Here is a 27,225-nt window from a genome sequence, read left to right as displayed (position 1 = left end):
CAAGAACAGTATTTTCAAGGTAAAAGTTTACAAAAAACTACACACATCTCACAGGCTCAAACGACTCTGTTTCATTATTGTGATTGAACTCGTCATTACAAAAATAGTTTGTGTCGGACACAGCAAATGACAACAGTGCATTGTAAGCTTGGTGACAGTTTGATTAAAAAAATAAACTTTTAATCACATACTCCTGAGCTTTATGCATTTTCTGTGCAACCCATTGTTCCTTGCAGCTACATTTGCTTCAAAGTTTTTCTGGCGTTCCTCAGGGTATCGATTACCAGCAGGTGATTCGTTTATTAGTGTTTAAAATCGCTGCATCTTCTCTCTGGAAAATCTAAAACTAAAAGCACCTGTCATGGTCCATTCAGGACAGGTCCATGACTTTCAGAAATATTTCACACCTTCATCCATTAAAACAAGACGGTATCAAAATCATACTGACTTGAAGCTAATTTAATTCATGTCACTTCAGCACTCTGGCAGTAGTAGTCTTTAAACAGCCTTTTATTCCAATATGGCTTGACCCTTTAATTATCCTCATCATCCGTTATTGGCTCAAGCAAATTGTATAACCTCCTGGACGTCTCCTGTGGCCCCCTTGTGGTCAGGGTTGGCCCCCGCTTCAGAGCAGTCCTGAGGGCTGTCAGTTCTGTCCCGTTTATGCTCTTCGCTCTGTTCCCCTGACTCCTCTTCACGTGCACATGCGTCTTCAAGCTGTTTTGAGGTCCTCTTCCTACAGAGGAATCCTCTCTTAGCAGGTTTTACCAAACCGAGGAACACGGAACTCAGCGCCATGCCGGCTGCACACGAGTAGAAGGCCGAGCCGTAGTTGTCAGTCACATCCACCAGCACACCTGCGGATAGAGGAGGATTAAAAAGGAAGCATTAATGGAGCAGTCCACTCAACCACCGTGTAATGTCTGTGACTGATATGAGAAATAACACCGACGACGTCACGGAAGCTGCTTTCAGACATGCACTGAAGGCATTTTCCGAAAATTTTCCAGAGGGGCTGAATGTCAAATAGACAAGAGGACAAATTTCAGAGTCAGTTGCTCCAGACATTTTCCGTAACTGTTCCTGCCAGCTGCCTAGTGAAATGTCTTGAAAATGTCAGAATGAGCCCATGTGATACAGCAGGAAAATGGCCGGAAAATTCAGCCATACTAGAGAAGACACAGACAAAGACATCAACTTGGAAGGATGTCAAGATTCAAGAGTTTTTCATGATCTAACGTGTCGATGTGCTGTAAACAAAAACATGTGATTTCCGCAGCACCACCCCTCGTCTGAAAGGACATTTCCCTGTTGTTGTGAATGTGTCTGACCCGGACAATCACCTGCTGCGTTCCTCGTATGTGAAAGGCAAACTCCAGAGAAAGTCTGCACCCAATTTTACAGAACTTTTTTACAAAACCCAAAGTTCAGACTTCAGAGTTTGCAAGACATAAAAGTTTACTTGGCAAGGAGGGTCTAATGAAAGATGCATTCAAGAGATTCAGAAGCTCGGCCCATAGTAAGGACTAAAGGTTAATGCATGCTGTTCTCTTTTGACTGTTTTTAAGCATGGTTATCAAAATTAGATTTTCGTCATGACAAGAACTATCCTTTAGAGATCAGAAGATAAAACCTATGGTAAAGTAGAACCTCAGTATCCTGGGAAACTTGTAATTAAGAGATAACGCTTACCTCCAAGTGGGGGTCCCGCGAGCCCGGCGAAGCTTTGTATGAACACGTAGACACCGGCAGCCGAAGACATCCTCTCTATGCCGACGACATCATCCTCAGCCAGTATGGGGATGTGGGTGCAAGCTAGCGTCCCCATAAAGAAACCGTACAAAGCACAGCACACAGCCAGCCCGTAGAACTCCGTGACCAAAGTAAATCCCACCAGATCTGCTGTCATTATAATGACACACAGCAAAAGAACAAGCAGCTTCCTCTTTTTGAACTGCTCTCGCGTCAGGATCCACCCAATGGCGAATCGGCCCAAGATTTCAGCCACAGCCATGGTGGAGAGCATGTAGGCGGCGCGGTCCCGCTCCACGCCCCGACTCACGCTCAGCTCGATGATGTAGAGCTGAGGGGCGAAGAAGCCCAGCGTCGCAAACAGCCCGAACAGACAGTAGAGAATGAAGTTGCACTCTCTGAGGATGGAGAAATCTATAAGTTTTGAATTCTTTGGAGGTGGCTTTTCTCCTCCTGATTCATCTTCCTCATCTTTCATCCTTTGTTTCTCAGGATCTCTGTAGTCTTTCTCCTCCTCAGCTTCTTTAATCCCCGCTTCACTGTTCTCCACATTTTCCTTCTCTGTGTCTGACCCTGCGTCTTTGTTCAGTAAAGTCTTCTCCTCTGCGCTGACGTTATCTCCACCAAATAGAGAATCAAAACAATGTACACCGGAGTCTCCGGTGCTTACGGAGCCTCCTGTCAACTGCTTGTCCAGACTGTATGAAGCACTTGTTGCATGTGAGATCTTGTTTGTTATAGAGTCCTCTGGGTTTGTGCCCTCCGCGGTCTCCTGTACGCTGAGGACTTCCAGTTCCTTTGGGGCTGCTCCGTCAGTCTCTTTCTTGTGTGATACTCCGGGCTGAATAATGATTGGCCGAAGCAAAACACCGCAGATAATGATGCTGCTTTGCATCGCTCCGATCACTACCATGGTGTGACGCCAGCCAATTCGGTCCCTCAGTGCAGAAAAGGCTAAAAATCAAGAAGAGAGTATTCATCAGAACTGCACATGGAGCATTAAGTATGAGGTGTTTGAGATCTGGCTTGTATATAAGCTGCTATTTTTACATTAAAAGTCCAGTGTGTGGGATTACTGGGGGATTTATAGGCAGAGATTAAATAAACTAAATGTAAATACAATAATAACTATGTTTTCAGTGTTTTAGTATTATAATAACCTGAAACAAAACCCTCCAGAAAGCCTTTTTCTATGTTACCTGGAGGACGATATAACTTTTCCTACATGCATGGAAGGGAAGAATGAGAATTGGCTGCAATGTACAACCTCACCACTACATGGCCCTGAATACTACACAGTGACCCTTTAATATCTTTAGTATCTATTCACATAGCACTTCTCAACTTCTCAAAGAATCTACAGGCCCCTGTCAGAGGATCTCAAAGTGCCAGCAGGATTGTATGGGGATAAAAGATCCAAAATATACTGATGAGTCAATCCATTACGTGCCTTGTAAGTCAATATAAGAAACTGAAAATCTATATTAGAAGCTAGAACAAAGAGGCTAAAACCGGGGTGTGGCCAATCTGGTTATTCTGGTTAAAAGAACACGATGGGCGGACCTTGGTGCAGTCAGTACTACACGTACCTGTGTCTCTTTTTGTGCCAAGAGGGAAAACATATGATAGATTTATATTTTAAGACAGCCCAAAGACTACTTCTCCTCTTCTACCTGAGAAATGTATATTAAAATGCATGGTTTTCCTCTTGCACTCACCTGGCGCCAGGGCAAACATGGACAGGGACTCTCCTGTGGACGCTACAGCTGTGACCAGAGACCGTCGACGTGAGAAGTACTGGGAAAGGATGGTCACAGTGGGCAAGAAGGTCAGACAGTAGCCCAGACCTGCACAGTGGAAAAAATGCAAGTGTTTAAGAGCAGTTTCATGTTAAGGATCATAGATGGAGACAAAGGAGCAGGAAAGCAATTCAATACCTGCAACTAAACCATAGGTCAGGTACATTTGGTTGATGGAGCTGGTGAAGCTGGTGGCAATGGTACCCACGGAAATGAGCAATCCTCCAATCATGACGACGGGTTGGAAGCCTAAGCGGCTCGTCAACACAGAGGAGAGAGGACCTGAGGACCAACAGGGGTAACAGGTCTGTTTAGAGGCGACAGCAAAACAGTAATTCTCAAAACGTCATCATTTCAGTCTCGACTTAGTTTTTGTGCCCTCGTATCAGCTGCACTCACCGTTGAAGGCCATGACAAAGACGCAGATGGAGACAATCCAGGAGACTCGACTGTTGGTCTCCCCGAACTCCTCCATCAGGTCCTGGAGGAAGATGCCGAAGCTCTTGATGGTACCGTAGGTGAAAACCTCCACCACGAAGAAGGCCACAGCCACCATCCATCCCCAGCCTCCATCGGGAGCCTCTGGGTACACGTTGGGCCCCAAGAAGCGCGGCACCTTGGTGCCACACAGTACCATGACTGGAAAAACAAAAAGGCAGTTTTAGTGACTGGTATAGTTGTTGAAAATGTCAAATATAAACTTCAAAATGTTGTTTAAAAAGTTGAAGTTGGACCTTTGGCCTCACACTAACAGTGAGTGTCTACAAATTAAAACAATATTTCCATATGTAAATGGGTTTGAAAGAAAAATTCAAATGCATTCATGACAGACCAAGTGGATAACCATCTCACCCCAGGTCCGATTGAACTAAAAACCAGAATGGTACTCAGTAGAGCCCATACCAACAAACAAACAAACAAAAGGGCAGGGGTGAAAACACAAGCTCCAGCATCAACGGAGCTGTGTGCGCCTCCGACCTTTCCGCAGCACACGAGTCAGCTTCAGGTGAGTCGGGCGGCCTATTGTGCTTATTTCCCTCCCTATTTTTATCAGCTAATATAAAAAAAGATGCCTCCTTACCAACCCACTGTTTCGTGTACAACAGCGTCTGTGCTGTAACTAAAGATGGTTATGATAGAGGTTGAAGTTCAGCCTGTCTGGCTGATACGAACAATTTAGTAAGATAGTTGCTAAGGTGTAGAGGTGTAGATCGTGATAATCTCCACTTAGGAGTGTGAAAGAATAAATAGGAGTGAAATATTACATAACTTTGGTTACAGTTTATCTCTGTAGTCTCCAACACTATGCAGTTGTCCAGGTGCTATTGTCTACATTGTTTTTGTTTGACCCCATACTTGTTCAGATTAGACTTTTACTTGTACAATACCCTGGCACTCATAAGCTGTACTGGTATGTTGAACTGATTTCCTGATTTCAGCTACTGACTTCACACACTCGAAGAAAACTAATATGTCTATTGACACCTGCTGTAAAGTTTACAGTGGTACATATATAGCTGCTTTAGACAAATACCTGTGTACAGTGTGTAGTTGTAATATTTAAGTGTAGCTAGCATTAATTTTTAGAACTAGTAACACTTGCCCAGCACATTTAAACCAATGTCATTACAATAATTAAGACATGAACTGACGGAACGCTCCCCTGCAAAACCACATGTTGAACTACAACACGATACATCTTCACAATGGATCACAAAACACAATGGATCCTTTTCTACAAACAATGATTTTAAAGTAAAAAACACCACTGAGTTACTTTTTTAAACTTTTCATTTGCATTATTATTAATAGTTCACTTCCGCAAAAATAATTTTAAAAGTAGTTTCCAAAAGAACTAATGAAATAAATTCCATCACAATGCTTTATCATTGCTAATTTATATTTATTTTATTGATCAAGTTAAAGGAGTGGTCATATTGACATATAGTTAATTTTCATTTCCAATGCATTATTAATACTAGATTACTAGGTTGCAACATCATTTGTTACTTACTTTGTTAATGTATCCACCAACAAAAGGAAAATAATTTCAAAAGTTAGATTTTATACTTTTATTGTTTCAAAGTTTCAGTTTTTCATTTCATTCATTCATTTTCATTTGAACGATCAATACCACATTACTAAGTTGCAACTTAATTTGTTACTTACTTAGTGGTGTGAATCCACCAACAAAAGAAAAACCATTAGAAATGTTACATTTGATCATGGTATTGACTTTGATCATGGTATTGACTTTGATCATGGTATTGACTCAGGAGTCAATACCATGATCAAATGTAACATTTTGACATGTCAGAGCCGTGACGGTTTCGTGCTCGTGCGGCTGACGCAACGCTCTGGGAGACCGGCGGCTCGCGGGCTTCGTGCGACTCAAACATCGGGTTCGAACTGTGTAAGTACGTCGCGCGGAGCCTCGGCCTCCAGCCGCTGTTCGTGTTAACGAGATGTGTCGGTTAAGAAGGAGCCGAGCGGAGCAGGAGCAGCGTGTCTCACCTGTGCAGCGCCTCTCTCGCTCTTCTCTCTGTTTCCTCTTCGCTCGACTCGCGCTCCTGGGACCCGGATCGTCTGGTGTGTCGCGCGCGCTGCTGCTGCTGCTGCAATGAACGGCAGCAGGTTTGACCGGCTTTTACGCACAGTCATGTTGTCGCGTGCCGGTGTCCACGAACATGCGCACACATGGAGACAGACGAGGACGCGCGCGGAGATGCCCCCTGTGGCTGGTCTCGAGGACACCCCCCACCCCACGTTCCTCTGAGGGGGGTGGGGGGGCAGAAGGGTGAAAGATCTGGTTCCAACCAGTTCTTTCCCTCCTCCACGTGCGTCTGCAGATTCCCCACAACCCCCTGCTACCGTGAGGGGTGCGCACGCACACACACTCACAATCAGGCCTGTGTGTGAGGAAAACTTTGTGAATGAGCGTCAAGCTAAAAAACAACCTCAAAATGAAGTTTTCAGTTTTCAATTATTAATTGTCTAAAATATGTATTTATTTATTCAAAAGTCCCAATTTCTCCATGTTCCTAGTTTTACGTCATTTACTTTCAACAAATATCGATACTACAAAAGTTCAAATCCATATCGATATAATGCGGATTGTGTCAGAGCAGCGAGGAGATGAGACAGTATTTTATCAAGTGTTTCATTCTCTGTCCGTAAAGAAGAGTTTAAAACCACAACTTTCACTCCAGCACAAAATCTGTTTTTACGCTTTTAAAAGGAACAATACTGAGGCATTCATTGGGATAATTATCCGTATCAACCGACTTGAACAATTCAATCTTTAACTTTTTGCCCTATCGCCCCCGCCACATTGACTACCCAAATTCTTCAGCGTCTTCTGATGATACCTTTTCTCTTTTAAAGTTATCACAGACACGTTCAATTGTTTATTTTCCTCAGACTTCATATGGACCTGAGATCATGTCAATCTTGAGGTGATTTTATCGCAAAGATAATTGTTAATTGTCCAAATCTCTGACTCCACAGCCTCCCCACTAAATATTCCATCACTGTGACTGTCTATCTGTGTAAAATGACCATGACCTCATGTAAACTCTCAGATTGCATCAGTGAAACATTAACTTTCATTTTAGAATGGGGGGTAAATATTGTTTCGTTTGATCAATATTTACACTTGATGAAGAGAAGGTTGGGTTGGACCCATGTTTCCTGTTTACAAGGCATTTTTAAAGAAAGTTGGTTTACCACCGAAAAGTTGCCAAATAGTTCAGCTCCCGACTTTTTTAAAGATCACAATCTAAGTAATGTATTTTTGAATAAAAGGTCTTCAGAGGTCAAATTGAATGTGTGCTAGTTTTTCAGAACATCTCATGTACGAGAGCTATCTGATATCGCTCAGTCAATTTCACCGACCACCCCTAACAAACACAATAACTTAATGATCCTGCAACCTTACAAATTCATGTCATTGGACATTTCGCAAGACCGTGCAACACCTGTCCAGTTCACATACATAGCATCGTGTTGCAAGCTGTGTATTTAACAGCGATTTGTTTTCGTGGCTTTAAAAAGCACAGAATGTACGATTACATGGCTGGTCCAGAAAAACAACCGGTACATCAGCGTTTTCCTTATGTTTACTGTGCATTATAAATGGAGCTACTTGGTGAGGTAAATGATGTAGTCATTCAGCTACAGAGCACTCTTTCACATCATGTGAACCCATTCGGTCACAGTGTCAACAAAAACATCAACCCCAAAGGAATCCATTCCCTTAATGCCCTTAAATATGGTGAGTTAGTTCAGCTCAGTTCTGACTTTGTGTTTGTTGTATGCAGTCCCACTCACAGTGTGTTTATATGCTAAGTATTTGTTTTAAATGACACCTATGTAACACTTGGCAGGTTTTGACCCCAAATGGCTGAGTGTTTGGCCCCGTTTCTTCTGACTGGGATGCTGCTGTGTGGGCTGCTGCTCCACGCGGTGTCCCTACATGGAGCCAGGGTCGATAATCCCAGCGAGAGGCCCAATTTCATCATCATAGTTGCAGATGATATCGGCTGGGGTGACCTGGATGCTAACCAGCCTGAAGCGAGGGCAAACAACACGCCTTACCTCAACCTGATGGCAGAGCAAGGACTAAAGTAGAGAATTAATACTTAATATAATTTCTGTTCTCTAGCACTGAATACCATGTGATGTCATCAGTGTCTTGTGTAAATCTACATTCATTTATCTCATTAAGTAAAAGCATGAAGCTTTTGGGGTTTTAAGGTATTTCAGTCTGTGACATGGTGGATATAGACTGCATCATTATAGGTTATTTATAAAAAAAACTAGGTATTGAATAAGCTTAAATAATAAGTTGTGTTCCACAATTTCTCCTTCTGTCATTTCTCTGTAAAAACTCATTTTATTTTAATACAGATTAACAGACTTCCATTCCCCGGCCTCTACCTGCTCCCCATCCCGTGCCGCCATCCTGACAGGCCGCTACGGCCTAAGAAACGGAGTGACGCACAACTTCGCCGTGGGCTCTGTGGCCGGTCTTCCCCTCACTGAAGTCACGTTGCCCCAGCTGCTGCAGGAAGCGGGATATTACACCAGCATGATCGGGAAATGGCATCTTGGCCACAACGGACCATACGGTCCAACTCACAGAGGTAAGTGCAAGCTTGACATTTACGCCACTAATCTGTGAAGACCTGGCTGAACGTCACAGCCTCGGATCCGGCAGGCATTTGTCAAAGAGGTTTTTGGGTTGAAAGAAAACATTCATCCTTTCAAGTGAAAGCATAGAGATTGATTTCAGGTTTTGTTTCTGTGCAGGAATGGATGATAAAAATAGATTCAATTTAATGGTCTTTGAGGTAATTTGTTAAGCTACAGTAGAAACAAAGACGCTTTTGTCAACATAAAGGTGAGACTGATAAAGTTTTCTGAAACTGCAAGAATCCAAATGTGGAAACTTTGGCTGTTGCTGGCCATGGTATCATTCATAGAAGAGTAAATTGATTGTGTATGGGTTAGGGTAGATTGATGTGTTTATAGGGCTCTCTTCTGTCTTATCGACCTCTCAAATTGCTTTACAGTACAAACCATATCCACCTATTCACACACATATTCATACAGAGCCATTTTAATTTAGCATTAATTAAGCATTTAAAGAATTTTCAAAAATGTATATGACACATAAAACTGTGAGATAGAAGCTAACACACACTCGTATACTTAATTTTCAATTGCACTGCATCTTTCCAGTTCATTGCTAAGACTCTTTCCTATCGAGTGTGAGCTGGTGTCTTGTGAGACGCCACATTTCCACTGGACCCTTCCATTTTAGCTGACTCAGTGGCATGGTCATTATAGCAGGGTCACAGCAGTTGGGACTCTAAAGAGGGATTGTGTGGAGCCACCACAGAAATACATTATGCCCTCAAAGTCATGTCCTCAGGGGATGTTTTGCAAAAGGCACAGTTCCGCAGTGTGATGTTAAAGTCGACCAGGAGTAACATAAAGTGATATCCTTGTGCCTGAATGGTTGAAAACCAATGCAGCACACTACCACCACATATCGACCTTTACAACTGACCTGTTGGATTGGGTCATATCTGTCACTGTCTTATTCACTGTCATTTGGCTGTGGTGGAAATTAATTACCACCAGCTTTTATATTGTAATAATTATTCACTTTCAATCAGTGGCGGATCTAGGATTTCTCTAAATTGGGGGCCATAAAGGCATTTTGATCAAAAAGCCAGCGTGGTTGCAAGGGTTGATAGAAGAGCACACAGTGTACAGGATTAAACCCTTGTGTATTGAGTTTGTGTGCCACAACAGAAATACTTGCAGCATTTCCTTTTGTCTTCCGTACAGGTTTTGACTCCTACTTAGGTATTCCATACAGTAATGACATGGGCTGCACTGACATACCAGGATATAACCTGCCCCAGTGCCCCCCCTGTGACACATCTGGACCTCAAGTGCTCAGGTGTGGCTCTGCACTCCGACTTGACACTCTCACATAAAACTTGAAGTTGTTCTTCTGACGGATGTTGTTTTGTTAGACATTTAAATGAACATTTGTTTCTACTGCCATCCGACCTCTGCAGCTCATTCAGAATGCAGCAGCCCGACTGGTTTTTAACCTACCTAAATTCACTCACACTACTCCACTCCTCCGCTCCCTTCACTGGTTACCGGTGGCTGCCCGCATCCGTTTCAAAACATTAGTACTTGCGTACCGTGCTGCGAACGGATCGGGTCCAGTCTACATCCAGGACATGGTCAAACGTTACACCCCAGCCCGTTCACTCTGCTCTGCTTCGGCCAATCGGCTTGTTGCTCCCTCACTGCGAGCTAAACACTCATCAAAATCACGACTGTTTGCTGTCCTGGCTCCTAAATGGTGGAATGAGCTCCCCAATGACATCCGGACATTAGAAAGTTTACACATCTTCCGCCGCAAACTAAAAACACACCTCTTCCGACTATACCTTGAATAACATTTTTAAACTAACAAATTAGTAGCACTTAAATGGCACTTACTTATAGCACTTTGTAGTTTTGCTTTTTTGAAGACATTGTACTTTCTCTATTCCTGTTGTTCTGGGTTTGTACCCTCATGGTTGAATGCACTTATTGTAAGTCGCTTTGGATAAAAGCGTCAGCTAAATGAAATGTAATGTAATGTAATACACAATACAATACAGGGTTAATCCTGGATTTTCAGGGTTACGACTACTGACCAATCACATCACTGGAAAACAAGACCGATTACTCCTACTGGATCCTGACGGGGACCAAATAGTTACAAAAACTTTTTTTTTTTTATAGTTTGTTTAAAAAAAAAGCGAAAATACTCTATAAATAATAATATTACAGTATATCCTTAGTTGGACTTAACTGGAAATTATTTCTAGTACTTTTTCCTATTTTAGTTATGTTATTATACTGATACTACATATGATTTTTTATCTCGTCATCTGGTTTTTCATCACTTCGTTCAAGCACCTAGTCGTTCAACTTACGTTTTGTGAGTCCGGGTGCCAGGGCATTACCCGAGGGTCCAGGTGCCAGGGCATTACCCAACGTTCCCGGCGGCAGGGCATTACCCGAGGGTCCAGGTGCCAGGGCATTACCCAACGTTCCCGGTGGCAGGGTATTATCTGGGGGTCCGGGTGGCAGGGCATTATGTGTTCAAGGACCAACACTGGTAAATTGTAACTGTAGGAATTAGTTGAAGATATAATAGAGGAAGCATCAATTCCCCGTGTGGAGACGATGAGAAACTGAACATTGAAAATCTCAGCAGCCTTTGTAGAGTTACAGTATGTGATCACCATAGGTCCCACATAGTGACATACTATCCAAGTGTGCGTCCCAGTCATTCCCATCAACATAGTGTGACAAAGGTGTTCCATTTCACCGAAACACTATTTGCCTGTCTAAAACCAAGCTAGGTTAGCTAGTGCTGTGGCTGTTAGCATAAAGGTTTGAGCTTTATTATTAATCCCTTGACTTTTTATATTAGTTGAGAAGCTAGCCTTCTCTATAGTGAACTCTAAATGAGAAAACATATAAATCCTGCTTTGAAGATTAATAAATATTTATTCACATACCTTACAACGTGATTCCTTCCATCTAGTGTCTTCTGCACACTGCAGCCAAAAGGTGTTCTATACAGACAGATGATGTTGCAGGTAAACTTCCTGTATAATATATATATATATATATATATATATATATATATATATATATATATATAGAGAGAGAGAGAGAGAGAAGGCTAGTTACTCAATGTAGTTTCCTACCATAGCCTTCATACCAGTACATTAGCAAGCAAATAAAATGCTTTATGGTGAAATATATTTATTACCTTTTCTTTCTTTTTTTTCAAATGTCAAAGCCAGTAGAGAAGAAGACATCCATTTTTGTTGGTTATTACATAATGCACCATATTGTTACATTCCGTGCATTTTTCTAATAACTACTGCATTATGTAATAATTTATTACAAAATGCAGATAAATTCATAACATATTGTGTTCATGTTGTTTATTACAAAATGTGTAAGATTATTACATAATGCAGGTGTTATTACACAATGAAGTGGTGTTATTAGTTTTATAACCCTGTAAAACCCAGAATTAAGCCTGAAGGTCTGGTTAACCACAAACCGTACTGTTTTGGACAGGTCCCTGCTTGAATTTTTTCATGTACAAACCGACTCTTAAAAACAAAGTATCAACTGCTTCCTTCAGGATTGTAAACCCCTGCACCTCCAAATCATTTCACACAAACACTCCCCCCCCCCCCCCCCCCCCCCCCACACACACACACACACACACACACACACACACACACACACACATTCACAACTTATTATGTTGTTATGTTCTAGGTTGAAGAGAAGTGTGCATGAAGGCTGTTATTCCCAAGTGGGCCTTCCTCTGATCGAAAATCGCAGTATAGTGGAGCAGCCGCTCGATCTATGGACACTAACGGAGCGATACAAATCTGCTGCAACCAGGATTATACTAAATGCAAGGTACAATACAGCAGGCAATAGAAATTGTCTCCACTATGTCACTGTGTGTGTGTGTAGCAGAGGACCCCAAATGCAGTTGCACAAAGAAAACTTACAGTCAGATGGGTGGATGACCAGGCAGATGAGTTGAAAGACAGCATGCAGGGGAGCAAACAGGGAACATCACCGTCAACAATGTGTCAAAGACTGTAGGGCGATGATAAAAGTTGCAGTGTTGATTTGGGATAGAGAAACTGGTTTGTGTGTATGGGCGGGGCAGGACTAGTGGGAACATGGAGGAAGGTGTGAGGACATCTTGTGGGTGAGTGCAGGAAGGCAGGTGTCGGGAGATGAGGGGAGGCTGGAGACGGGGAGCAAAGGGCAGCAGAAGCACTGTGTTTGTTCATAACTCGGCCACACCTCCAGAATTGAAGAGGGCTGAGGCTCAGGATGAAATTCTAATGTCTACATCATCATAAATCTGACAGTATAAAGTATTATTATCGTGTATACATGTTCATACAATAATATTGTGGATCACAATGTGGAGCCAAATGAATTTCTTCTATTGAGAAAACAGTATGAAAGATGTTGATTTATATCTTTACCAGAGTGTGACTTAAAAACTTGGGTGGTTCTCTGATGTTTCTGAAGCTTTAGGGCATAAAGATGGATTTACTGAGTCTAATCGTGCAGTTTTTTTGTTTTAGTCAAACAGGTCCTCATTCCATAATCAAGGCTGGGCCGGGCAGGGCATGGTTGGTTTATTTAGATAACACCATTCTCACTCAAGGCAAGGCACAAGGCAAAGTGCTTTGTAGAGGCACAGAAATACATTCGAAATAAGACATTAGAAGAAATTAAAACTACATTTAAAGGACAACAAAACAGAAATAAATAGCCCCAAATTGCACATACTCATAGGATAAGATCCTTATTTCTTGGGAAATTGGTGAAAGTGTCAAAAAAAACCTATCATGTTAAGGAAAGTGAAAAACAACATTCCTTAATCCGGGTCAGCATTTAATGGATTCTTTCTTGGCCCATGTCCCATCCTTCCACCAAATCGAATTGAAATCCATTCATTAGTCTTTGTGTAATCCTGCAGACAAACAGACGTAGGGGGAAAACATAACCTTATTGGTGGATGTGATGAAGGATTTAATAAGAAGTTCCATACATAGTGTATTCATATATAAACTGGCAGTTTTAGCAGACCCAAAGTCAGAATGAAAAACAGTAGTTTTCCTTCGTGTTCAGTTGTAGGAAATTCTGCCACATCCAGTCACTGACTTGTTCAATGCTCAAATTCAGAAGATGTGAGGCAGTTCCATCATGTGGTGGCACTGTAATGAAGAGATGAGTCATCTGCAAAATTATGATCATAGATGTTATGGTATTCCATAATCTGAGTAATCGGAGCATGTGGGTGTTGAACAAAAGAGGTCAGAGAACAGACCCTTGAGGAACTCCAACACAGAAAGTAAACTTCTGTATCGGCCTTGTTCTTCTTTTTACTAAACGGCCAGTGAAACCTGGTCTGTCAAGTGCTTCTGCTTGTCTTTCTACAGAGAGTGTGAAACATGAGAACTGAAAGCAATGAATGATAGCTTAGAATAGACTGCCTAGTCAAACATATTTGTTAATATGGGAATTGAGGCAGAGACACACACACTCACACCCTGGTAATGTATTCTTAAGAAGTTCCCTGCACTGTTGTTTCCCATGTCAACTTAAAATTGGTAACCTGATCACAGCAGGACCAAAGCTACTCTATTCCTAGAGGCTGTAATAATACAAGTACAGGTCAGTGTACCCTATTCTCAACTCTATGCTTCATTACCTTCTACACCATAATAATAATACTTATAATAAATACATTCTGGTCTGTGGCTGTTTCTTTACAGTAGCAGATCTGTAGTCATAACAACTTCAGTTTGCCTGTGTTTGGTTTGTAGTTGTTTTTGCCAAAATATTACCTGCGGACAAACTCATTTGTACAATTGCACCCAACTACAGTTAACTGCCTTTCACATGCACGGGTATGACCACAGGCTGGGAAATGATCAAGCACTGCAGAGCATAAGTTTAACCACCAATCAAGATGTCCTCCTTTGTCACAATGAAGTCATATCACACTCAAGTTCCAATTCCAGCATTTTTGTATGGTATTTAATGGTGTTTAGTGTTTTTTCAGAAAATAGTAAAGTTCTTTAGCTAATACACATGAGTTGCTTAGACTTGGCTACACAGGATGGCATCAGTCTTTTCTTGGGAATTGTTATTACAAAAAAGATAAAATAATATCAGCTGGATTCAGTAGCGTATGAAGCCTGGGATAATAAGCTGCCTGAGCTAACCCCTATATCGGCTTATCTGGAGGAGCTTGTATTCCCTATGGCACCTTAATAACAAGCAGTGCAATAAATTAGCTCTGTGATATCTATGATCACTTCCTTTGTGAAACTGTCGTTGTTTTTTTAAAATTAAATTTTAGTTAATTGTCTAGTTGTCATAGTATTGATCAGGGAGTGGAGCCATGGTATCGAGGACCTGCAATACACATTGTCCACCTATAGGTCTCAGCTGTCAATCATGACATTTCACAGATGTATCGTCAAATAACAAATTAAAACCGGACTGAAATGTCCCATCCACTGAAATGGAGGAGGTAGGGTTTATGAACAATATTGCTTCAAGCCACTAAGGGGCATTTACAATCATTTGGCTTCACATTTTGGGAACTGTCATGTCGTCTCTGGGGATGACCCAACAGTAACCTACAAAGAAAAACAACATACGCTTTAAAGTAGGTAATCTGCACCTTTGTGCACAACATTGAATGTTATCACTGTTATATCTTATGGTGCTGCTACAAGTCAGAATGTCTTAAATCAAGAGCAAGTCCTGTCATAAGATCTTTCAGAGAAGCATTTGTCCATATAAACTGTGTGACACTTTATTAACTGTCTCTTCAGGGAGCGACGGCAGCCCTATCTGCTATACATGGCTTTGGCTCACATGCACGTTCCGCTGGCTCCTCCACTCCCTCCGGACACCACCACCACCGCTAACCACCCGAATGACTGCACAGTGTACAGTGCCAGTCTGCGGGAGATGGACAGCCTGGTGGGGGCAGTAAAGAGCACTTCTGATGACACAGACAAGAACAACACGCTCATCTGGTTCACTGGTGAGTCCACTGGATGAGTTGTGTCTGTTCTTTGACACTGCTATTGTAACTGTTATTGAAGAAATGTCGTGTGTGTGTGTGTGTGTTTCTAGGTGACAATGGTCCTTGGGAACAGAAGTGCCAGTACGCAGGAAGTGTGGGACCTTTCATAGGGAAGTGGCAGACCAGCAGAGGTATAGAAATATAGTTTATAATAATGTATGCTAAGTAGTTTGATAAGAAGTTAACTGGTTTTACTTGGTTAACATGCTGGGAGCTGGTTAATATGTGGTGGAAAGTTCTCATAACCTTTGCTTAAGTAAAATTATAATTACAGTTGTCTAAGGACACAATGAATTGGCCTAAGGGTAGTGAGAAGGACAGTTGATCTGACAGTTGCTCTATATGAATTAATGATTTAAAGATTATTTACCTAATGAATATGTTGTGGAAATGTTGGGAGTTTGTTAAAGTAAATAAAAAAGTACCATTAGAGGTAATAAAATCAAGACAGCAGCAGGAATAGAACAGGAATAGACGTTAAAGCGACAACTTTGAAAAAAGTGGAAATTGTAATTGGATGAGAAAAGTCAGCATCGGCCTGTGGGTCTAACGGCGCGCACCGCTCCAGATGTGCTGTGGTTTTTATAAAGGCTTATTGGTGAAGCACAGACTTAGCAGCTCACTCTTTAGAGGAGCTTTATTCCAAAGGAGAATGATTCTGTCGATGTATGACTGCGAAAATTTCTGTCTCTGTCGACTCCGTGTAGAAGGTAAGCTCGCCAAGTATACAATCCTTTCAATGTCTCGGTGCAGAAAATGCATTTGGTTCAATAGTTGTCGTGGGGGAGGGGGGCTTATCAGGGAGGCCAGTGTTTACCACCTATAAGGGCATAGATGTATATGACATGAAAACCATTTCTACCACCGGACCGCAACAAAAAGCTGCTGGATGAGTTTAACACAAAATCCCCAAAATTCAAGCAAATGGATAGGCGAGGATATGGCTTCACTATGCATATTTTGTGGAGCTGAGAAAACAATGCGGACGCAGTAGCAAAGGCCCAAAGCTTAAATATACAGCAGGCTGTGGTGTTTGTCTTAACTGCGTATTGATAAAATCACACAAGAGGTTGTAATGTGTTCAGTTGCATGGTAGTGGCTGGAGCTGCTGTACATCATATTGCTGTGAATCCTCATATTCCTACACTGATCTTTTTCCTGCGTGTGAGGTGGGGGCTCGGCTAAGCGGACCACCTGGGAGGGAGGTCACAGGGTGCCGACAGTGGCCTATTGGCCTGGAAAGATCCCTGCAAACACCACCAGCTCTGCCCTGCTCAGGTTCTTGTATTTATGTTACCAATACACAGAGACTCTAATACTTCAAATACTAATATTTCTCTTCTTGTCTTTGTTTCCTCTTGCAGTGGGATGGACATCTTCCCAACTCTTCTGTCTCTGGCAGGGGTAAAACCTCCCGCAGACAGACCTTACGATGGCATCAATGCAACAAATATCCTCCTGCAAGGTGAACACAGAGGTCATGAGGTAAGAGCTAGTTTTTGCTGTTAATCTCATTTTGGTGTACCCTGACTCTCGCCTAGCGTCAGCTGTGATTGGCTCCAGCCCTGCATTAGGATCTTGCTGCAGACATTAAGTTCCTCTCTCCTTTCTTTTGTAGTTTCTTTTCCACCCTAACAGTGGCGCTGCGGGGAGGTTTGGTGACCTGCAGACGGTTCGATCAGGGAAACACAAAGCGTTCTACATCACAGGTCAGTGGCGTCCACGACACTAAGTGCTGACCCAGTCCCACTATATTAAAGCCATATATATATGTATAGCAGATGTAATGTTGGTAGACATGTTTAACTAAATGAAATGATCTAATGGTGATGGTGTAGCCCCCCCACCATGTTGGATGGTATGCAGGACATTATGTCCTGCATACCATAGTGTGGTTCTCAACAGACATGTTCTCTCTGCAAGATTTTAAAGGTTAAATGAGAGCAGCTGCTTTTTTGGAGTGGAGGAATATGAATGTAAAATGAGATTCTGGAAAGTAGCATATGTCATAAGTGGTATGAGATAGTTAATATGATAATTTGTGACAAAAATGTGACACATGAGAAAAAGTATACTAACACACATCTCTGTCCCCTTACAGGTGCAGCTGAGGCATGTGGGGGTGCAACAGGGAGCCAGCAGCTCCATGACCCACCATTGATATTTGACCTAGAGCGTGACGAGGCCGAGGAAACACCCATGGACGCCGGGACACCTGAATACCGGGCTGTAGCAGAGAGGATCGCCCGTGGGAGGGAAGAGCTGTTGTGGGACATAGCCACCGACGAGTCTGTGTCTGCAGCCGACTACAGCACTGACAAATCAGCAGAACCCTGCTGTGACCCGGGTCGGGCTGTCTGCCGCTGCCACCCGCCTGGCCAAGGACGGGAACTCACTCACAGAAAGAGAAGCACACAGATCTGAGCCAACAACATGTGGGGACAAATATCAGCTCTCGGGATGAGCTCAGCTGTTTGTTTGTAGAATGGGCTTTTTGGGAGGTTCAACGTGCAGATGCCGGTCAATCATTTCATCTATCAAAACATGAAACAGTTCAGACGTGCTACAGTCAATGGGTCATATTGTTGCAATGTTAATCATTAGAAAGCCTCGCTGTTTGTTTAACAATGGACTTTGCAGGCTACAAACACATACATTTGTTTTTTGGGGGTATTTGATGAGATTTAATAGGACAATTTAATATCATCACAACTTAATAAATGTTACTTTTAACAAATCATAACTAGACAGTGCAGAGGTTGAATCATTGCTCAGCTTTAATGGGTCTCTGTGGTAAATGTCCAGAACTGAACAGCTCAATGCAGCAGAAAGGTGTCCTAACAGTGCCACCTTTTGTCCACTAATTGCAATACCATGTTACTTATTACAACAGTACTATATATAAATGTTATATATACACATTATACACACAGTAAAAATCCTCAATATATATTTATGCATGGTAAGTCTATGCATTGATGTGTAATACTTCAAAATGTTTTGCAAAAGAATATTTAATACAAAGTAAAAATGAGTTGGACTTGCACGTTAACACACTATTCAGCATCGTGTCGTGAATTTAAAAAAAGGTCTTCAGGATATCACTGAAATCCACGGACGTGTACGTTTTTCGTCACTGGCAGCTCGTCGTCAAGTTTTTTCCAATCTAGGGTCGACCGCCACAGAGCCGACTTCTACACATGTATCATCAGGCTACATCTGTGACTCGGCAATAGTTTTAAGTCTCGTCTGTCGCTACCATAATTAGCATCTGCAAGTCATACAATACTTACTGTACGTATCCGGTTTTAAATAGTGTGTCACGCTAACAGCATCTTTTTTCCTCTCTCTCTCTCTCTCTCTCTCTCTCGGTGTGACTCATGTAATGCCCGTCAAAAAGCTCCAAACATCTTGCGGCCTGATTGACAAAAAATGCCCTGATGACAGATATTCAGATGTTGAAGATTTGTAAGTGATGGGGAAAAAAAATACTAAAAAAAGATTACATAGCTTTTTTTTTTTTTTAGATTATTGTCTATAGCACTTGCAAGAAGCTTCTAAAGCGACTTTAGTATCTCTCAAAAGATGTGAGTGTGGCCCGGATTTTATATTCTGCTGGACCAATCACATGCTCAGCTGGTTGCTACCATGATAGTATGATGTCACTGTGATGTCAGGTCCTTATTTAAAGAGGGAACGAGGGATGAGAGAGCAGTTTTTTTATGGCGGAATAGGGGAGCTAACATTGGGACTTCTCAGACAGGCTTTTAATCTGTTTCAGCAAAAAGCTTGAAAAGACTGTTTTTTTATTTAAATATTCCTTACAAAAGTGAGAGGGATGCAGATTTGACCCAAGGCCAGCAGAGGTACATGTGGGAAGGTGAAGTGGGGGGCCACAATGTCTCAACATGTCAGGAATATGTTTGAAGTTTTCCAGCCTCCATCCATGCTCCAAGCAAGTTGAGTCGGACTGTTCGCAGGGATGGGTGGGTTCATGGTGGTGGTGGGGGGGGGTTTGGTCAGTTACTCTGGTTGCCGACTGGGGGAAACTCATTCTCATCATCCAGACAGACGGGGCTCTCGGCGAATTCATGCTCCGGGATGACGTCGCCTTTCTGGGCTCCACCATCTTCAGAGTAACCTGACGAGGAGATTACAGGTTTCAGCTGTGGATTCACAAAACCTAAGAAAACTTCATTTTATAGCTTATTAAAATGAAGTCAATCAGACTCTAAACGTCGATCATAGGGGTTTCGTTACATTATGAATTAACATTATTAATTAAACAAATCAAATTTTACTTTTCATATCTTAAAGCCTTTTATATTATTATAAATCCCAGTAGGCTCCACATCCCACCATCAGGTATGGGCCATTTAAAGGTAAAATTATACCAAAACACATAAATATTCTAAAAATATTTGTAGTATAACTTTGTAAAATCTGACTTAAGAGCTCTTTTGTTTAGGATTTAACTCTTTAGTAGTTCTGATATTTCTGAGTAATTGTTATGCATCTAGTTCAGGATGCCAGTGTTGTATGGCTGGTGGTAACCTACCCATGAGAGTGGTGGCGGAGGGTGGGGTTGAAGGGAGTGCCACAGTGGCAGCGTATGATTGGCTGGCTGGTTGGGGAGGGACATCCTCCGTTTTGTCCTCTTCGCTCTGTTCCACCTGCTCCTCGCCGGAGTCAAACAGCCTGCGGGAACAGAGCGGACTGAGACACGACAACATCACAACGCCCGACACGGTACATAAACACAAGTTCAGATTGTAGAGGTGGAAACTGGAGATCAGTGACTTCCACTGAAAAAAAGTGTCCCACTGTCACACATTTACAGACAGTGGATTTGCCTGATTTGTCCTATTTAAATGTTGTTGTTGGCTCAAAATAAGTAATTAGTAGCGAATTTCCAGTAAATTACATGAGTTTGGCGTCTTCAACTGCATCTTCTCCATGTATTGAAACCCTGAGATATTTGTATTCTTCCAGTTTCACATCTGTCTCATGTTAAAAACGTCATCAACACGCCAACTTGCTTGCTGTGAATCTTCTGGACATTTTTTCAGGTGTATTCTCTCATGTGCTCACTCTGACATTTTGCTGACATTTGTACTAACCCCGAAATGTTAGCAACTGGCTCAGACGCTTGCGTGCTCACATACAGCCCCTTTGGAAAATTTCAGGAAAATGTCCGGACTTCAGTGTATGTTTGAAAGCAGCTTACTAATGAGGGAATCCTAACATGAATGATTTTAACATTATATTTATATTTATGCATGATGGAGCCCATTAAAGCGCACACACACACCTGTGTCTTTGGACAAGGACACAATCGCCTCCGTCCTGTGGATCCACATTATAGATGTAGAGAAATCCGTCCGAGGACGCCACCAGCAGGCGAGGGAGCTTCTGAATCCTGACGAACAAAACACACACGAGATGTCAATGAACCTACACGTTCATACACTTGTTAACAAACGCCCCTCTCTTCTCCCTTCTCTTACGTGGCCAGGGCGCAGATGTTCTTTAAGCCGAACATGTTGAGGCGTACAGTCGCAAAGGCTCTGTCTTGATGCATCATGTCGGACACCTGAGCGGGCAAATAGGTGCTGGCTGCTGTGAACATTTTACCCATATACGCTGACCATGTAGGAGACTCCTCATCTTGACTGGAAGGAAAACAGAAGGGTCATGATTAGAGATGTAAAGAAAATAACATTTCAAGATCAATAAATCACTACAGGAGCTTTTTACTCTGAGTTTTACATATTTAGGCACTTCTAGTTGAAAACATGTTACATTGCTTTACATCAGAGATACAGCAGATGGTGCTGGTCATTCAATTGTCCTTCCATGAACCATGCAAGGGTCAGAAAAGGACACAAGAGGCTTCTGATACAAGGAATCGTGTCAAGTTGTTTTGGGACAAAAGCACATGCAAAAGAAATGTTATATAATTTTCAAGGGGGGGAAATTTGATCACAGATTAAAAAAAAAACTCCCATTTGAGAGCAAATACCAAGGTTTATTATGACCTGGAGGAAAGCACCAGCAAAACCACACCAGCATCATCAGCACTCTGAAACTGGTTAGTCAGTAAATTCCTGTTTTCATCTACAGAAAACAAAATGCTGATTTAATTTGTCATGTAGAAACAAAGGTCCCGTTCAGACCTGGTATTAACATCTGGGTGAGAGATCTGATTTTACTGTGTGTCTTTACTCTTTACCACACGTGATCGGCTCACTCAGGACGGATGTTAATATCAGGTCTAATCGGGGTCAAAGAGTTGGGAGCGTTTACCTCGGGCTGTGCTGCTCCAGTTTAAAGATATGAACCGTCTCAGTGTTGCTGGAGGCGCACAAGAACTGGGCATCGGCACTGAAGGACAAGGAACTGATACTGACATACCTGACACACACACACATAGGAAACAAACACGGACAGCATCAGGGACTGAAAACTGTAAATACAAAGATGAAATCTGATCATGTGCTAAAACGTTGAGTGAAAACAGCCTCTCCAGCTACTGAGCAGCAGGAGTTAAGGGTCTCACTCATATAAACACTAAATATTGAGTATATGGCCTGTTAGCCTTCTTGTGACTGGAACTTGTTTTAACCCGTGTCATACATCGTGTATCATCTTGATCACTGTCTATGCACAGTTTGCTTGTTTCGGATTTAACTGTGAAGCACTTACCTCTTCATCCCTCGCCGGAATTCATACAGTCTCTGTCCTTCAGGAATGCCAAAGACTCTAATAACAGTACCCTATGTTGCAGACGATGGATGGTTAGACAGGGGGATAACAAAAATGAAAAAGGGGATAAAAGAAGGGTCAAGTCCTCACCTTCTCTGAGGCGCTGGCCAGTTTGGTTCCAGAGGGGTTGAAGGTGAGGGCGGCCAAGGGACTGTCGTGGGCCTGAATCAGCGTCACAGTGCTCTAACAGAGGCAAACAAGTGCTTTCATCAACACTGGGATTTTTCATGACACATGACAACAGCAGTATTTCTTTCCATTATGTGGTTGTGTTAGAAAATTCAATGCAGCCTTACCAGGTTGTTGGCATCATATATCGTGATCTCCCCGATGGTGGCACTGCCAGGGTACGCCAGGTAGGAGTTACTGTGGTTGATGGAAAGAGCGCAGAGACCTACGAGGGAGTGCAGAGGAGGATTTAAACCGTTTCATGTGTTTTTTTCTCTTTCTTCCAGACTCCTTTTGGGCCAATTGTGTAAGATGGTTCATCTGTTGTCTATCTGGGGCCATTACTTGTCTAAAACATTTTTCCTCTAAAAAAAACTACTTCAATAGAGACTGATGACGGTTGCTATAATTCAGCATATTTGTTGTCAGTTGTCATGGGGTTGCTACTAGGTCAAATATGAATTTAAACCAATTAACAAATCATTAAAGTGAACAAATGATTTAAAAATATAATGTAAATAGTTATTGTACTTAATGATTAGATTTTTGTATTTGTGTATTTTTCCATGTTTAAATCTAAATTTGAATGCTTAAGATAATGAACTATTGTAAAAACCAAAATATTATAATGTTTCAGGCAGAGGGATAATGGCCAAGATTCACTTAAAATAAACTGTAGGAAAAAAGAAATATATATATATATATATGTCTTTACAAATATTTGGTTGAGCCACAGTATTAAAAATACTGTTAAAAACTGAATTTAAGCAGTTTGAAAAGTTATTTAACAAATTAGACATATAGTACACAGTAAATATTTGCCAAATGTCTGGTTTGACTTCTTTTAAATTATGAGTATTTATCTTATAAGACTTTGCACCCCCCTGAGTAGCTTTAGAGCAATAGCAGCTTCATCTTCCAAATGAAAAGTCTATGTAGTCCTAATAAAATGCACTCATGCTCACTTAGTGGTTTTGCTGCTACAGCCATACTAGATGTGGTTTGAGCAGTAGCTTCTGGTGGCTAATGTTAGCACACAGAGAGATTTGATCCACAACTGACATTACTACTTTATGACTCTTTACCATAACCCTGTCCTGTAAATGTGACTTTATATAATCCACATCTATGTGTGTATAACAGCTTGAGCGTACCCGAGGGGTTGATGGGTGTGTTGAGCAGGGTCTTGAGTAGTTTCATGTCTTTGATATTGTGGATGTAGATGGATTCCTCCAGGCACACCACCAGCCGCTGAGGGGACAGTGACACAGAGATTAGTACAGAACCAGCGAGATTACAGGTTGCGGACGGGTCTATTTCCTGCGTCTCACCTGTCTGTTGAGCCTGACGGACAGGATGTCGTTGGAGTAGCTGTAGTTGCATATCTCTGTGCCCTTCTTGAAGTGGTAGACGTTCATTCGCCGCGGCATGGACAGGCTGACCACCACCACCAGACTGCTGGAAAACAGCCGCTCCACTATATACACCTCCGAACATTCGACTGGGGAGAGAGATGAGAGGACAGCTGGGTACTTTGACTTAGAAAAGCTATGGAAACTTAAATCTACTGACATCTATTGCACTTCTGTCCATCATGGGAGAAGGAACCCCTCAATGGTGACTCTGAAGTATTTACATTTTTTTGGCGAATAGTTTTTCCTCACTCTAGTCAAGGGTTACGGACAGAGGATGTCCACTGCACATTGTACAGATTGTTAAACCCTTGGGATTTGCGAATACGGGCTATACCAATAAAATGTGGTTGTTTGATTAAATGTAATCTCATATTACCAATAACACAAAGGCGAACGCTGCATCCTCTTCTGCTGTTTGATTCTGATTTGTTGTCCGACACTTTAACAGCTTAACAGACAAAGACTTTTTCTCTCATTGCAGCTTCTGAGGATTACAAAACTGAGCGTTCCTCCATGTTGACCCCTGTATGCAGAACATGTCGTGGCCGGTCTGAGCTGTTGTCTGACCAAGGTGAACTGCACTTCTTTACTTGTGTCACCTTGCCGTTATGGCACATCTTCTGACGGAGGGGATGCTGGTGCACATGCATGACAGGAGATTTCATAAACACCCACAAAACATGTACATTCTGTACTGTGGATGTGGGAGCTGTCACACGTGCACTCGATGCTCCTGAGAAAAGAGACTAAAGAGCAGATTTCTTCCTACCTCCCTCATGGATGCAATCTAGTTTGTCCACAGCAGTGACTGAGAAGAGCTGGTAGCCCGTCTTGGTGCCCACAGACAGAGAACTACAAAGAAAACACACACACACACATACAAACAACACAGAACAGAACATGTTATTAACCACATCCATCACAGTTATGGTAAAACAAATAGATTAACAAATACTGTGATTGACTGACTGACTAATTGATCCTGTATTTGAAGTGAAATTCCAGGAAACTATTGTTTGCACCAAAACGGATAAATGTATTTGGCTTGCAACTGAAATGAAGATGTATTTCCATGCACACACATATAATCAGTGTAGTATAAAAATTGCACACAGCGGGGAGTGAAATCTATATAAAGGGTGTTATAAGCCACTAGCCTCAGTTAGCTTCCATTGGAGAGTTATTCCGATGGTGTTGGATGAGTGGGATCATCAAATACTTGCGGCATGTGCTCACATGAGCTGAGGTGACTAGTTTACAGTAAAACTGATGTGTAATAGTAGCAAATGGCCACAACTGACAGGAGGCGGTGACCGGGTCTGACCTGAGCTCTACTTCACCTGAGGAGGTGCTTTTTCTCCCCAGTCTATCTTATCTTGTTTAGACAACTTAGCCGTTATGCATCTTCCATTAAAAACCTGTAAAGTGCCTCAGAGATTGTTCCCCTTATCTTATCAGACAAAAATGGGACACAATGACAAAGGGATTAGAAGGACGGGTGTTTGACCACCTGCTTAGTTTTACAAGCAGTGCCCAGGTGGATGTTTATGTACACACCTGTATCTGAAAAAACACAGAGCTGGGTGTGTCTGTTAATTTGTATTTTACCCCCTAATAAGGCCTTAACATGGGACAATGGACACCTACAGGACAGATATGAATGGTTAAAATGAGTGGGGGGTCCAAACTGACACAGGAAAGTTGTTTCCAGTAATAATTGACAAAACACATTTACTGCTACTGTTGCAGGTTAATTATTAACTGTACGTTACTTGCTGCCATGCATCATGTTGGAGTTACATAGCATGAACTGCATTTGGTGACTAACTGTGGTTTAATGTGCAACAGGCCCAGGAGATCAGATCAGTGGCCTACTTCACTTTCAGCTGAAGTTTCATCAAAGCATACACAAGGTCGTAGTTCGTTTTGACGCTCACACACATTCACACTGTTTTAAAAACGAGCCGCAGTGTGTAAATACGATTGAAAACAATGATGCAACAGTCAGGTGCATGGAGGGAGATTGAGTTCACGCCGGGCCCCGGGCCGCGGGGTCGCTTACGTGGTGTCCTGGTTGAAGGAGGCGCAGATGAAGCCTCGGTCCGCCGCGGGGCCCTCCGGCAGGTCCTGGGTCTCCATCCGAGCCGCCGAGCTCGCTCCCCGTCTCGCCGGCCGAGGTCGGAGGCCTTTAGGCTCGGGTCGATCCCCGCTTCCCCCCCTTCCTCTGGTTCTCCAAGCGCCACGCTCACACTCTTCTCCGGGGAGAGGAATGTCCGGGGCTGAGGTTCAGGTGGTATACATCTCACACACAAACACACACACACACACAGAGAGCGGACTGAGCCCAACAAAAGACCCGAAAACAACCCCTCCTCACCGAGCCGCCTCCTCCGCTCAGCGCACGGTCTTATTATTGTGTTATTAACTTTCAATATTCTCACTGCAAAACAAAAACAGCTGATGGGAGGATGCGTCACTCCTAGCCGCGTCGCGATTGGCTGGCAGCTGCACGTCGACCAGTCCTCTCCGGGATTCCTGTTGGTGGACCTTCTTAAAGCCTCGGATTGATTTGACAGCGCGACTGTCACTAAAATAGGAGCCGCCCAGTTGGAGTTAAGAAGCTGTTGATTGGCCAATTCCACTTTCAGTCTCGTCACGAGGAATTGTTTTGATGATTTGATTGGGTGAGAGACGCGCAGCAAGATGCCGAGACACATCAGCCATCCCAACTGTGGGACAAAGCTTTTTGCTGTTAATGAAATATCATTTAGCTGATTAAGGTGTTTTTAATTTGTTTTTCATTCAAATTACATGTTTGTTTTTTTAACTCTATCTTATGCTACTTCATACTTGAACACAATAGTTGAGTGGAAAATCCTGTACTTTTTATCCAACTATGTTTATCTGATACTTTGCAGGTGTAACAAGAACATAATTTTATCAAGTTAAGGTAGCTACATCCCAACAAGCTATTAAAATCATGAAACTGTAATAATATCTTATATAATGACACCACACTCTCAGGTGCCATATTTATCCAAGATGAGTATTTTGATTTATATTTTATATCTATATTTTA

At 42.3% G+C, this 27,225-nt stretch overlaps 3 protein-coding genes across 7 annotated transcripts; 1 reads left to right on the top strand and 2 right to left on the bottom strand.

Moving 5' to 3' along the window:
• Window positions 1-13: 13 nt before the first annotated feature.
• On the bottom strand, window positions 14-7,091 carry LOC117752471 (monocarboxylate transporter 7-like). 2 transcript variants are annotated; one of them, XM_034569803.1, is made up of 6 exons: window positions 6,970-7,091; window positions 3,954-4,193; window positions 3,693-3,836; window positions 3,474-3,602; window positions 1,696-2,709; window positions 14-860 (listed from the first exon to the last, which is right to left on the bottom strand). In XM_034569803.1, exons 2-6 carry the CDS (start codon window positions 4,189-4,191, stop codon window positions 562-564), a joined length of 1,824 nt encoding a protein of 607 aa, XP_034425694.1. In that variant the 5' UTR covers window positions 4,192-4,193; window positions 6,970-7,091; the 3' UTR covers window positions 14-561. The 2 variants fall into 2 exon arrangements, with proteins under 2 accessions (XP_034425694.1, XP_034425693.1); XM_034569802.1 differs by lacking the exon at window positions 6,970-7,091 and adding an exon at window positions 6,069-6,492.
• On the top strand, window positions 4,168-19,277 carry arsg (arylsulfatase G). 4 transcript variants are annotated; one of them, XM_034569806.1, is made up of 11 exons: window positions 4,168-4,562; window positions 7,932-8,179; window positions 8,463-8,698; window positions 9,912-10,026; window positions 12,438-12,584; window positions 15,542-15,756; window positions 15,849-15,929; window positions 16,968-17,076; window positions 17,163-17,283; window positions 17,417-17,507; window positions 17,900-19,277. In XM_034569806.1, the coding sequence occupies exons 2-11, from the start codon at window positions 7,953-7,955 to the stop codon at window positions 18,220-18,222; spliced, it is 1,665 nt and encodes a 554-aa protein (XP_034425697.1). In that variant the 5' UTR covers window positions 4,168-4,562; window positions 7,932-7,952; the 3' UTR covers window positions 18,223-19,277. The 4 variants fall into 4 exon arrangements, with proteins under 4 accessions (XP_034425697.1, XP_034425696.1, XP_034425695.1 ...); XM_034569805.1 differs by lacking the exon at window positions 4,168-4,562 and adding an exon at window positions 5,860-5,967 and having other exon boundaries at window positions 7,940-8,179; XM_034569804.1 differs by lacking the exon at window positions 4,168-4,562 and adding an exon at window positions 5,875-5,969.
• Window positions 18,558-26,628, bottom strand: LOC117752474 (WD repeat domain phosphoinositide-interacting protein 1-like). Its single transcript, XM_034569809.1, has 12 exons — window positions 26,209-26,628; window positions 24,916-24,998; window positions 24,063-24,232; window positions 23,886-23,982; window positions 22,860-22,957; window positions 22,654-22,746; window positions 22,504-22,574; window positions 22,105-22,212; window positions 21,306-21,470; window positions 21,110-21,217; window positions 20,357-20,496; window positions 18,558-19,939 (listed from the first exon to the last, which is right to left on the bottom strand). Exons 1-12 carry the CDS (start codon window positions 26,283-26,285, stop codon window positions 19,818-19,820), a joined length of 1,332 nt encoding a protein of 443 aa, XP_034425700.1. The 5' UTR covers window positions 26,286-26,628; the 3' UTR covers window positions 18,558-19,817.
• Window positions 26,629-27,225: the final 597 nt, after the last annotated feature.

This window comes from Hippoglossus hippoglossus, chromosome 19 (genome assembly GCF_009819705.1).
Source record: "Hippoglossus hippoglossus isolate fHipHip1 chromosome 19, fHipHip1.pri, whole genome shotgun sequence".
NCBI classification, from domain to species: domain Eukaryota; kingdom Metazoa; phylum Chordata; class Actinopteri; order Pleuronectiformes; family Pleuronectidae; genus Hippoglossus; species Hippoglossus hippoglossus.
The sequence above is the reverse complement of the archived record's forward strand: the minus strand, read 5'-3'. Positions and strand labels throughout refer to the sequence as shown.